This window comes from Taudactylus pleione, unplaced genomic scaffold (genome assembly GCF_031769625.1).
Source record: "Taudactylus pleione unplaced genomic scaffold, aTauple2 ptg000043l, whole genome shotgun sequence".
Taxonomy (NCBI): Eukaryota; Metazoa; Chordata; class Amphibia; order Anura; family Myobatrachidae; genus Taudactylus; species Taudactylus pleione.
In genome coordinates, this window is record NW_028284445.1 from 11249908 (window position 1) to 11262310 (window position 12403).

Here is a 12403-nt window from a genome sequence, read left to right on the forward strand (position 1 = left end):
TCCAAATCAAAATATATTTAGTCTCCACTGTTCTCGCACTAATGCTGGCCACACAGCTAAAGATTATCTGTCCAACCAGCCAACTAGTTGATTGGTTGGAATGAAAATCTGGTAATGTATGGGAGTAAATGATGATCAGCAATTTGCTCCTAAATCGCAGAAAACAGATGAAAATGGTCATCAAACAAGTTTGTTAAATGTTTGATCTAAACAATTTGTTCAAACAACAGTTTTTGTCCATTTTCCTTTGTCATTTGCTTTCATACCTTACCAGATTTTCATTCCAACCAATCAACTAGTTGGATGGTAGGACAGACAATCTTTAGATGTGTGGCCAGCTTTAGGGGTGTATCCAATTAGCTGCTGTAAATTACCTCGGCTAATTACCTCGCTCGGGGCTACCCAATTAGCCCCGAAGCTGGCACTTATCAGGGATTTCATTTCACCTGCCTCAGGCAGGCAAAACCAAATCCCTGATAAAAAGCGGTTTTTCTCCCGATCGCGGCAGATAAAACACATAGGTCCGCTACTTTTCGCCGATCCTATGTATTTTTGTGAGAAAAACAGAAAATTTTCGGACGTATTAAACGGGGTTTAATTAAACAGCACGAAAAAAAACAAGGCGAAAAAGACCTTGTACCCTATTTTTTATGCCCGAAAATGTTTCAAAGCTAACTGGACACCCCCCTTAGTGGTATATTTACTAAAGTGAGAGTTTTTAGAAATGGAGATGTTGCCCATTGCAACCAATCAGGAAAGCAAAACACAGCAGCGCTAGAACCTTGCTCCATTGCTCCTTGCTCCATTTAGTTGATAAATGGGTTTCAATGCTTGTTCCTGGCTCCATGTAGTTGATAATTACTGGTACAGAGCTAGTTCCATGCTCCATGTAGTTGATAGCTACATGTGCAGCACTAGTTCCTGGCTCCATTTAATTGATAGCTAGAGGTACAGCACTAGTTCCATCTATTGATAATTACAGGTACAGTATTCCTGCTTCCATGCAGGCTGATAATTACAGTCAGTGCTGTAACAGGGCACGGTTGTGCCCTGTGCTGGCCCTGCCCACTGTCATGATAGGCCCAATAGGCAGCATATACTGTGCAGGGTGCCCGTCTGTTGCATCCTGAGGACGCTCCACAGGTGTTACAGCAGCAATCCTAACTGCAGGGTGCCGTTCCAGGCACTCTACTAGCCAAGAGCAAAGGATGGGGGGGTGACTGTGCTGCCCACATAGCCTCTGTGCGATGGCACTGGTCGCCCATAGCTAGTCACGGCCCTGATTACAGTTACAGCAATAATTCTTGCCTCCATGCAGTTGATATTTACAGTTATTGCACTAATTCCTGCTTCCAGGCAGGTTGATGATTACAGGTGCAGCACTAGTTCTTGCGTTCATGCAGTTGATAATTACAGGTACAGCACTAGTTCTTGCGTTCATGCAGTTGATAATTACAGGTACAGCACTAGTTCTTGCCTCCACACAGTTGATAATTACAGGTACGCACTAGTTCTTGCCTCCACGCAGTTGATAATTACAGGTACAGCACTAGTTCTTGCCTCCACGCAGTTGATAATTACAGGTACAGCACTAGTTCTTGCCTCCACACAGTTGATAATTACAGGTACAGCACTAGTTCTTGCCTCCACGCAGTTGATAATTACAGGTACAGCATTAGTTCTTGCCTCCACACAGTTGATGATTACAGGTACAGCACGAATTCCTGCTTCCATGCAGGTTGATGATCACAAGTACAGCACTAATTCCTGCTTCCTTGGAGGTTGATAATTACAGGTACGCACAAGTTCTTGCCTCCACGCAGTTGATAATTACAGGTACAGCACTAGTTCTTGCCTTCATGCAGTTGATAATTACAGGTACAGCACTAGTTCTTGCCTCCACACAGTTGATGATTACAGGTACAGCACTAGTTCCTGCTTCCATGCAGGTTGATTACAGGTACAGCACTAGTTCTTGCCTCCATGCAGTTGCACTAGTTCTTGCCTCCACGCAGTTGATAATTACAGGTACAGCATTAGTTCTTGCCTCCACACAGTTGATAATTACAGGTACAGCATTAGTTCTTGCCTCCACACAGTTGATAATTACAGGTACAGCATTAGTTCCTGCTTCCATGCAGGTTGATGATCACAGGTACAGCACTAATTCCTGCTTCCTTGGAGGTTGATAATTACAGGTACGCACAAGTTCTTGCCTCCACGCAGTTGATAATTACAGGTACAGCACTAGTTCTTGCCTTCATGCAGTTGATAATTACAGGTACAGCACTAGTTCTTGCCTCCACACAGTTGATGATTACAGGTACAGCACTAGTTCCTGCTTCCATGCAGGTTGATTACAGGTACAGCACTAGTTCTTGCCTCCATGCAGTTGCACTAGTTCTTGCCTCCACGCAGTTGATAATTACAGGTACAGCATTAGTTCTTGCCTCCACACAGTTGATAATTACAGGTACAGCATTAGTTCTTGCCTCCACACAGTTGATAATTACAGGTACAGCATTAGTTCCTGCTTCCATGCAGGTTGATGATCACAGGTACAGCACTAATTCCTGCTTCCTTGGAAGTTGATAATTACAGGTACGCACTAGTTCTTGCCTCCACACAGTTGATAATTATAGTTGTATAATCTCAGCAGTGGAGACTAATTTGATTTGGATTCGTATGTATGTGAACCAGTAGAGTTTTATGTGTCCGATTACAAACTGTCACAGCTACTAATTGGGAACATAAAGCTCCGCTCTTCACTTAGACAAATTTGCTCATGCTTCCCGCGTACACCAGCACACAGGGCTCCTAACACTCTGGGCCTTTAGGCATATTGCTTTATCAGAAACATAAATCTACCTCCTTCAGCCCAGCTGTACAAATGGAGAATATATATGTATCTCACTGGGAGCTGCGTCTCTCTTTTTGAAAGAAAGTTCTAATGCCGTATTGTGCTGCATTATTTTTAAAGTCACATTATTTGCGGAGTTGGAATGGTAATTGCTGTAAGTTTATATGTGTGTGTGTAATAGGTACAGCACTAGTTCTTGTCTCCACGCAGTTGATGATTACAGTTGCATAATCTCAGCCTTTTGACTGGGACCTGCCATTATGTTATCTGAAAGTAGGATTTTGGGCTGTATATGCAGAGAGTAAGAGCTATGCATGGTGCTGCTGCTATTATTCCTCGTACAGAATCATAAGCAAAATGTGAAATATTTACTGTGTAGCATGAATTATAGACCGTTTCATTATTCAGCAGATATGGGAACTTGTGAGCAATACAGAAATAAATGTCTGCGTGAACAGAGCTGTTATGACATTCAATGAAAGGATATAATAAAATATATATTTAAGCATTTCTGAATATATTTGGCATTGTTAACTTCACTGTGGTATTTTTACATCTGTTTGTAGTACAAAAAAAAGAAAAAGTTACTATGAAAATGAAGCATCTCTCCCAATATCACTGAATTGCTAAATACACAGGCAGTATACAGTAATCCACTCCCATTCCAGCCTGCTGCCTTCATGTCTTTGCTGTCTTCATACCCTTTTACAATGTAAATAATGACTTACAAGGTCCCCGGGAGCAGTCCACACCTCCAGGACCCCCCCCCCCCCCCAAGGGAAAGACTCAAATGGGAGGTTCAGGCCACATGGCCACGCCCCCTACTGACCGCACTGTGTGTCACCCAGTGGAGGGACGCCACTGTACTTAGTAAGTGCGGCGTTTTACTTGTAGTATTCTAGACATGAGGTAGAGAAATAGGGTTAAAGTTTACTGGGTCAGGCCACATAGGAAGAGGGCACAATTCCACATTTTATGCCATTATATTACAGTCAGTAAGAGTACTGAGGCTTTTAAAAAATGTGGTTAAGTTTATATTACCATCACTACTTACTCTTAATGAATTATCAATGGAGTCAATAAATGTAGGATTTTGTTTATACTGATGACAAAGAAACATGGGCCTCATCTGGTGACAGTTGCCAGAGTTAGGTTCCTCAACCTAGCTGCTGTTTCTTTATGATAAAAGTCATTTTAGTCAAGTATAAAAGGATTGGAATACAGTAGTTGTGTGTTGTTTGAAATGGAGATTAATTATTTCTACTCTAGGGTCTGTGAAACCTTGGGATTTGCTTTTATGGACAAACACACCGAAAGAGGTATTGCTGCACCTGTGCCTCCGGTATATACGTGAGGAGTTTAACACAGTAGTCACAAATGCCAAAGATATAGCTGAGTACTGATAGGGCTCAATCCAATTGTTTGCTAAGGGTGCGAAGTGCCGTTGCCACAGCGTTAAAACGCCAGCAACGGCACCGCATCTCGCACCGTTGCGGCCCGCTCCAAGCCCGAATTCGCATCAATTTGCTCTGAGCCCTATGGGGCTGCAAACAATTTTTTATGAATTCAGGCTGCCGTAAAGTACGGTCTTTGCCGCGATGATTGGATCTAGCCCAAAGTGTGGGATTTTGCTACAAGCTGGTGGCACCATTTGTACAGCACGTAGCGTGCAATAGGGTGATGAACATGGAGGTGTTTGTACTGGTTTGCATGCAATAAGGTACACAGAAGTGTTGACACTGTTTGAACAGCGCGTATTGTGAAATAGGGAATACGGAGGTGTTGGGAGTTATTCAGGGGTACGGACCTGGATCGAAGAGGATCAGCCTGAAGCCTTCTGGGCGGCCCTTAGCCCATTAACACTGAGACCTGGAGCCTAGAACAATCCTGGAAGGAATGAAGTTGTTCTGGCAATGATACACCTCCAAGTGCTGGCTTCAACAGGGAGTGGTTCAAAGTCATTGGTCTAACGAGCCAGGTGAGCGCACAGGTGAATCAGGTGATGGTTCTGGAATGTCTCGGAGGTGCCTTGAAAGCAGAAATGTAGGAACGCATGAGCCATTAACAAATGCTAAGCCCCCAATTTGTGACAAGAGGTGTTATGTCATCTCTAGCCTGAGGCTAAACCCAGCTGGGTTCTGTTAAGGATTCTAATTGAGAAGTCCAGCACTTAATAACCTGCTGAGTGTTTGAGACACATCAGTGATGTCCAAGACTGCTGGTGAAACTTCTTTAGGTATTTCTTGATAGCCTGTGGAGCATGGACATCTGAAGCCACCATCCAGATTAATTTCTTTGGACCATACCCCTTCCAGTTTATCAGATATTGCAGGGTACCTCTGCATCTGCAGACATCTAAAAGTTGCTTAATTTTCTCCTCCTCCTGTGCTGACACCACAACTGGTGGTGGTGGCGTGTCCTGGGAGGAGTATTTGTTGATGAATGGATTAAGCAGTGATATGTGGAACATATTGAGGATCCACAGAGAGTCTGGTAGTTTCAACCAAAATGCCACCGAATTGATGACCTGGGTGATTTGGAAGGGACTGATGTACCTAGGTACCTGTGTGCGACTGCTGGTGTATCTGCATGCAAAATGTTACGTTACATTGTCGCAGTCGTTTTGTGAATAAGGTGCATTTGAAGGTAAAAAGTTGCATGAAAAGACATTGGGTGCTACAGAGTCGCACGGCGCTCACGTGTTATGTTTAACGCTGCTTGTAACGCACGGAGGTAAGATGTATGTGGACACCTCTGTAATCAGTAGTGAGAATAAGATTATTTTATATTTAGCTTTGTGATCTTTAGCATTTGCTTATATTTTTTTGTTTATTGGTTTTGTTTTTTGTTTCTAAATAATTTTTTTAGTCTAATTTGTAAGCTTCTGTGGACTGGAGAAAAGCAATAAAAAATTGTTAAAAGGAAGGAACGAGACTGAAACTTTTGATTAACGGCATATTATGAATTCACCCAACAGTCACAATCCAGGAGATCTTTCCTTTTAATTTCCTGACACTTTCATCACAGATAGGATTCGGCTTTCGCCTTTTCACAGATGCGTCACAAATTCTGCCACTTTGATGGCCCTTATTTATAAGCCGAGTCACACTGCTGTCGCCTTGTACCTTGAGCTAGTCAAAGCTGTGGATACAAAGGGATCTACTGTCCTTATAAAGAAGATTAGACTTTCCAATGTATTTCGAAGTGAGATTAAAAAGTAAAAAAAAAAAGAAAAAGAAACAGAAAAATCAAAGCTAATATGAAAAAGACATTCACATAAATGCAGTTTTTTTTGGTGGCTGCTTTTACACAATAGTAATGCGGAATGAAAACTCTTTCTTGAGGAACCTGCAGAAACACTGGTGTTAGGAGCCCTTGAAAAAAATATTAACTGTAAAAAGTGTGTGCAGAAATAAAATGTAAAAATATTTTATGTTTTATGTCCTACCGCTGGATGAAGATATTTCGGTGGAAGGCAGTCAATGGCCTAATTATCATTATGGTGCGATAACAAGGATTTTCTATTGCCGATTCTTCTATTATTATAAAATCTTTTTCCAGTCTGAATGATTAATAAAAATGAGCTGAACAGCCGAGCAACACGCTGCACCGGAGGCCCGGACCATGATCAGACTTCATAAAATAAGTAAATTAGTAAAGTAAAATAATAAAATATCACTCCCAACTATCACCATCCTGAGTTGACAATCGCGATCAGGGAAGAGCAGAAAAATATGACGCTATCACCAGAGATCGCAACCATAGGTGACGTTCGGTGAAAGCCACCGACAGTGGTAGCCGTTGCTAAAAACTATCTAGGGGAAAAAAATTTATTTTAGTTGGGAATGAGGTTTTATAAATAGACCCCTCAGTTTGATTGCACTGAGTAAGCACCATGCCTAAAATTTATTTCTTCCCCCAAACCAGCATCTGCAACTCATCTCTCCCCCAATCCAATTTCCTCTGACAATTGTAATCTTCGCAAATTGACAAATATGCCTCGTTTGTATAGAATTAGTAATGTTCATCACAGAAATCCTAGAGCTAAATAGTGAATAAAAATAAATCTAACACATTCCTAAAAATGATTAAAAATGTTATAAAAAAAAATATACCATAATTAAAAAAAAAAATCCTAATATTGTTCATTACAATCCTGTCTGCAGCAAAGTGGGATGTATTTTGTTTCACATATTTTAAAGAAAGGTCCAGTACAGTATGTGATGCAGGAAAAAGGCCCTGTTGCTGGGACTGGGGTCTGACTATTACAGCCATATTCAGGAGATGGGGAGGATTTTGATCCCTACATTTCCATGATGAGAGATGACTTATTTCCCTTCTGATGCCTCAAATGTTCTTACTGGTGGGTAAATTGGATATAATTCCACCTGTATACAATGTACTTTATTGTAACCCACAATATTTGTTTATGTTAATAAACAAATTTATAATAAAAATTAAAACATGCAAATCTGCACTATGACAACAACCAATATGAGGTTTCTAAATGCCATTATGAGTAAAGGGGTTGAGGATCAACACAAATGGTGTTATTCTAATTATGTAACAAAAAAGTGTAACTTCCACCTGAAAAGAAATTTGTTCAGAACACAATTATTTTTGTTTTGTGATACAATGTGAAGATTACATGAATCTATGCCAATGTATCTTGTTAATTCAGGTGCATCGGGTGTCTCGAGTCCCAGCAGCCAAGACCGAACAGGGAAACAGGGATACTCGGGCACCTTATATGTACGCGGATTGCACAGGTAGCACCTGGCCTATATTTAACAGCCTTGCCAATAAAAAAATACGTATTTGTTTCGATGTTATTAATAGGGCAGAGATTATAGAGTTATGATGACCTTAGCCAGAGGACTTCTGCTGACCTATATGTAACCAGAAGGCCTGTTCTGGCTCTACTCTCTACACCATGAGGGCTGACTTACACATTCCCATTATCCACAGTGATGGGTCAGTGAACAATTGGGTAAGTGGTAGCCTTCCTCATTAATCTATTACTAGAACATTTAACCAGTCAATTGGCTGGTGGAAGTGTCACTCCCCCTCCCCTCTACACTTACTCGTTCTCCGCTGGTGTGGAGGTGCCATCTGCACATGACAGAGACTGGACAGGCCATAGTGGATTATAATACAGATGAGCCAACTAGAATGCGAGGCCACAGATATGCTTAGAAGCCTTAGATCTTCTATTTCCTTCTTTAAACATATGATGCTATTACATAGAAGCAGTAGACCAATCAGATATCTAATCATTTACTGACCTCCTTCTGCACCACAATCAATAACTAGATGACAGGCAGACGCTTCAGATTGGATAAGTCAGCCAGTTAAAAGACAGGTCACATTATGTAAGCAATGACTATACTCATCCTTGCTGATATGTAACATTGCATGAAAAAGAATCTTCATTGGGCTCACATGGGGATATATGTACTAAGCCTTGGGAAGAGATAGAGAGAGAAAGTACCAACTAATCAGCTAATAATGGTCTTTTTTCCAACACTGATTGGTTGGTACTTTATCTCTTGCCAAGGCTTAGTACATCTCCCCCATTACCTTTATTGGGGACTTTGTTGATAATTGATTTTTCCTAAAAATCAATAAAGACAATTGAAGGAGGAAAAATTACATTCAAGTCACATGACCATGACCTTGTCAAAAGTAACTTAATATACAGTATGTTTCATTATCTTCCATCCAGCTTCTACAGTCTGCAATGACAGGTTATGTATTCTCTCCTCAGAACACGACCCTGATATGCCAAATCTAACAATAATATAGTGCAAGGCTGCATTACAGCTGCCTCGCGTGTCAGATGGTTTCACTCCATGGAATCCATAAGTAAAGTGCTGGAGGGCGTCTTGTAATAGAGCGACTTGCTGCAATGTCAATAGTATCACATTATTCCTCCCTGGTTATTTGTCTGGTAGAGGAAATTTCAATTTGATTTTCGCAGCTATGTGACCAGAGGGAATTCATCACTACTTCCAGGATCTTAAAATAAAAAGTTCTATTCAGCAAAAAAAAAAATACTTTTTCAACAGAAAGCACATCCGAAGCTTGGACAGCCTACAGAAGACCAGTGATTAGAAAAAAAGAAAACAAAAAGCAATCAGTTTATTTGGAAAAGACCAAATGAGAAAGCACAGGCCAGAGGGAGAACCTGTCATCCTTGTGAAATCTAGAACAGTCATTAGATTTCCATATTATCTGTTTGAATAAAAAAAAAAAAAAAAAAAGAGTATATCTGATGTGAAGAAAGAATTACAAATGATTCACTCATTTAAAAACAGTAACTTACCATAGATGGCTGCGTTTTCTCTTTGGGGTTGTGTGCAGCAATGATCCCAATTAGATCTGCGGGGAGACAAAAAAATAAATAAAAAATTGTAAAATATAAAAAAAAAAAAAAAAAAATCAAGGTAACACAATTGTTGAATACACATCGCCTGCAGAGGAAGCCAACGCAAATTATTTGTTATACTGTAATTAGACAGTAAATGGAGAAGACTGAAAAAAGGCCATTTCTTACAACATTTACACATTTCTTACAACAAGCATTGCCAGATACTGAATATTCATCATAGAATTTGTGTACCTATCACCAGAAAACATACAATACACTAAACTTTTTGTCAACAATTCACATTTAAGGATCTACTCATGTAACAGTGAAAAGCCCTGTTTAGCTGAAAACAGGGCTTTTTAACGGTCTTTGTCTATTCATAGAGAGGATTACCATGGAGAAAGCTTTGGTTTTCGTTCCTTCTGCTGTAACAGATTCACCGGCTGTGGACGGCGTTATCTGTCTGATCCTATATTAAAGACAGGGGTAGTGGAATACTTCCCTGTCTTTCTGGCACTCCTCCGCTTTAGCTCGGCCCACTTTATTTCCCAGCAGTCCCTGCCTACATGATAGTTCAACAAGAGCAGCAGAACGGCGCATGCGCAGAAAGACATCCAAAGGGCAGAAAGACATCCAAAGCGCCCAAAAGAGCAGAGATAAAGGAGAAAACAGGATCGCGGGGAGCGAGGATATCGTTTCGCATAGTTTTGCGATATTAGAGTATGCTAACATGCAAAGGTCTATTCAAGAAGCAGGGAAGAGCCTGTGTAGCTGAAATGTGGGCTCTTCTCTGCTTCGTGCTACTCATGGAGCAAGTTTACCGTGGGGAAGGTTATTCCTTCTCCAGCGGTACCCCTGCTCCATGCATGCATCGCATCACCAAACTTTTGTATGGTGAGTGCAATTCATAGCAGAACGGAAAGCTCAGCTCTCCGTTCCTCTCCTGCAATACAGTAATCTGTACCGCAAACAGAACAGAGCAGGGAAGCTGCATACTTCCCTGCGGTCTGCCCGGCAGCCTGCGCTGGCCCCGCCCCTTTTCCCAGCATCCTTTGCAGCAGGTCGGACCTGTTGCTCTGGGACGCCGGGGCATGCGCAGTGAGGAGCAGGCATATCGGGCTTCCAATATGTCTGTATTCTCACTGCGTACAGGGATCGCGGAGGGGCCGGACAGCTCCCGAAGACGTCGGAGAGGTAAGTGTACATGAATGGCTACTAAACATCACTTTATATCGCATCGATGTGATGCGAGATATAGTGAAATCTTTTAGTAGCCACTTCATGTTGTACATGAATAGACCCCTTAAAGCTAAACGTAACACAGTGACAAGGGCCGTGGCACAAGGGGCTGAGCTGCCAAAGTGCTGCATGACGTGCTCCCACCTGCATCTCCAGTGAAGTGGGCAGAGACATGACACTGAGATTTGCGCCTCACCCTCCAAGGATCTCCCAAAGCACAGAGAGTAATGGTAGGTAATTGTATGCATACATCAGTCTCAAAGCCACAGAGGCTTGGCAGACTGGGCACGATGACTTACACTGTCACTATGTTGTATTTGCTAGGAGCATCAAACAGCAATATGTATAAAAATGCCAACATAGACACAAATATTGACTTATTTGCCCAATATAGCCACATGTGGTTCCACAAAACAATGGGCATCTCTGAAATTATAAAATCCATATCAGACCATACCGTATTTGGATAGGTCTGTAAAATATTATACCCATATCATAGATCTCAATGCAGCAAAGCAGGTTTTGTTTTTTGTTATGCTTTTGCTCTATAAACAAAGTTTAATCTGTATCTCTCTTTGTCCAAACCCTGATTGCAAACAAAGCTACCATGATTTTATTTACATATTATTGCTCTACTGCGTGATGTACTAGGTCATGATTTAGTGTAGCTACATGAAAACTTTATATTCCTATTGCATTGTTTGAATATAGTTTCCAGGAACGTGGTGCTCAAGCTTTTGTCAGCTGGGACCCCTAAACATCAGTGCATTTGTACTAGTGACCCCAAGTGTCAGCGTTCATTCATTCAGGACTCCAGAGCAAATGTCTGCCATTAAACTATAATGTACATCTGACAATATGAAGACCCTACAACATCTCCTGAGTTCCCATGTGGTTGTGAACCTCTGGTGTAGCCGACAGGTACTCTTTAATATGAACCCATTATCATGGGGAATGCTATGCAAAGAAAAAGGCAGTCAACATTAAACAACTGTGTCTTTTCTATGATCGCGGAGATTGGCCTTCGGTACGGAGACCTCGAAGCCATTTTACTGCATACAGAATCGCAGTCGCAGGCAAATACATACCCTGAAAACGGTTGCGACATGTCTGCGTTTCAGACGCCACCCCAACCCCATGAGGCCACCCACAAACGGTCCCCGCCTGTCAATCAGTTTGCAAATAAATCATTACTGTGAGCGACATTGGTAATGAAACTTGTCGTATGCGCAGTGCGACTCAGACTCCGATAATCGCTGATCTGCATATACATAGGCACTGATGTGTCCATCTCTGTATTAGGCCCTTACCAAGAGGGGCTGCACCCCTTCCTCATTCTCCATACAGATGTTTTATGTAGTCCCCATTGTAAGAAACTGGATGCATAGTGTAGTATAATATTGCAGTCATGGGATGACAATTGCTCTCAAATGCAAACAGATGATTTTATTTCACTAGACTACACTTTCATGTTGTATCCGGAACACGTCCCTGTTATTGTGACCCAAATCATAAACCACAATCACCTGTAAACTCTGTGAAATAAATACCTTTCAATTAGGGCATTTCCATAGTACACACATCACTTTAAAACCACATTAGGCAATACATACATTGTGTTTAGGCAGGTGCACTCGTATTAAACAACTTTGTAGTTGCAGCCTCCATGCTGGTGCTGCCATCATTCCTGTTACAGAGAGAAGAGATGGAGTACATTTCAGGCTCCGTGCCAAGGACACACAGTTAACAGTCCGCAAAGACTCTGCATAGCAGCTGCTCCTGGAGTGAGCCGACATTTGGAAGAGCTGAACAACAGCTGGCCAGGGACATTGTGGGCACAGTTGGAATTGGAAGACATCAGTCTTGGTACATGAACCAAGAGAACCAACTTAAACATGCAAAATCTGCATACACATGAGTGAAGTCTAAGCAGT

At 41.6% G+C, this 12403-nt stretch overlaps 1 protein-coding gene across 4 annotated transcripts in view; it reads right to left on the reverse strand.

Annotated features, from left to right (window-relative positions):
• The window catches only part of B3GLCT (beta 3-glucosyltransferase), a 410530-nt gene that overhangs the window by 295625 nt on the left and 102502 nt on the right, over positions 1–12403 (reverse strand). For 3 of the 4 annotated variants that reach the window (XM_088460254.1, XM_088460251.1, XM_088460252.1), the window contains exon 2: positions 9186–9241. In XM_088460254.1, the coding sequence (XP_088316380.1) occupies positions 9186–9241 (56 nt within the window). Of the gene's footprint in view, positions 1–9185; positions 9242–12082; positions 12102–12403 lie in introns of those variants that run through there. The other variant, XM_088460253.1, reaches the window with a different exon arrangement.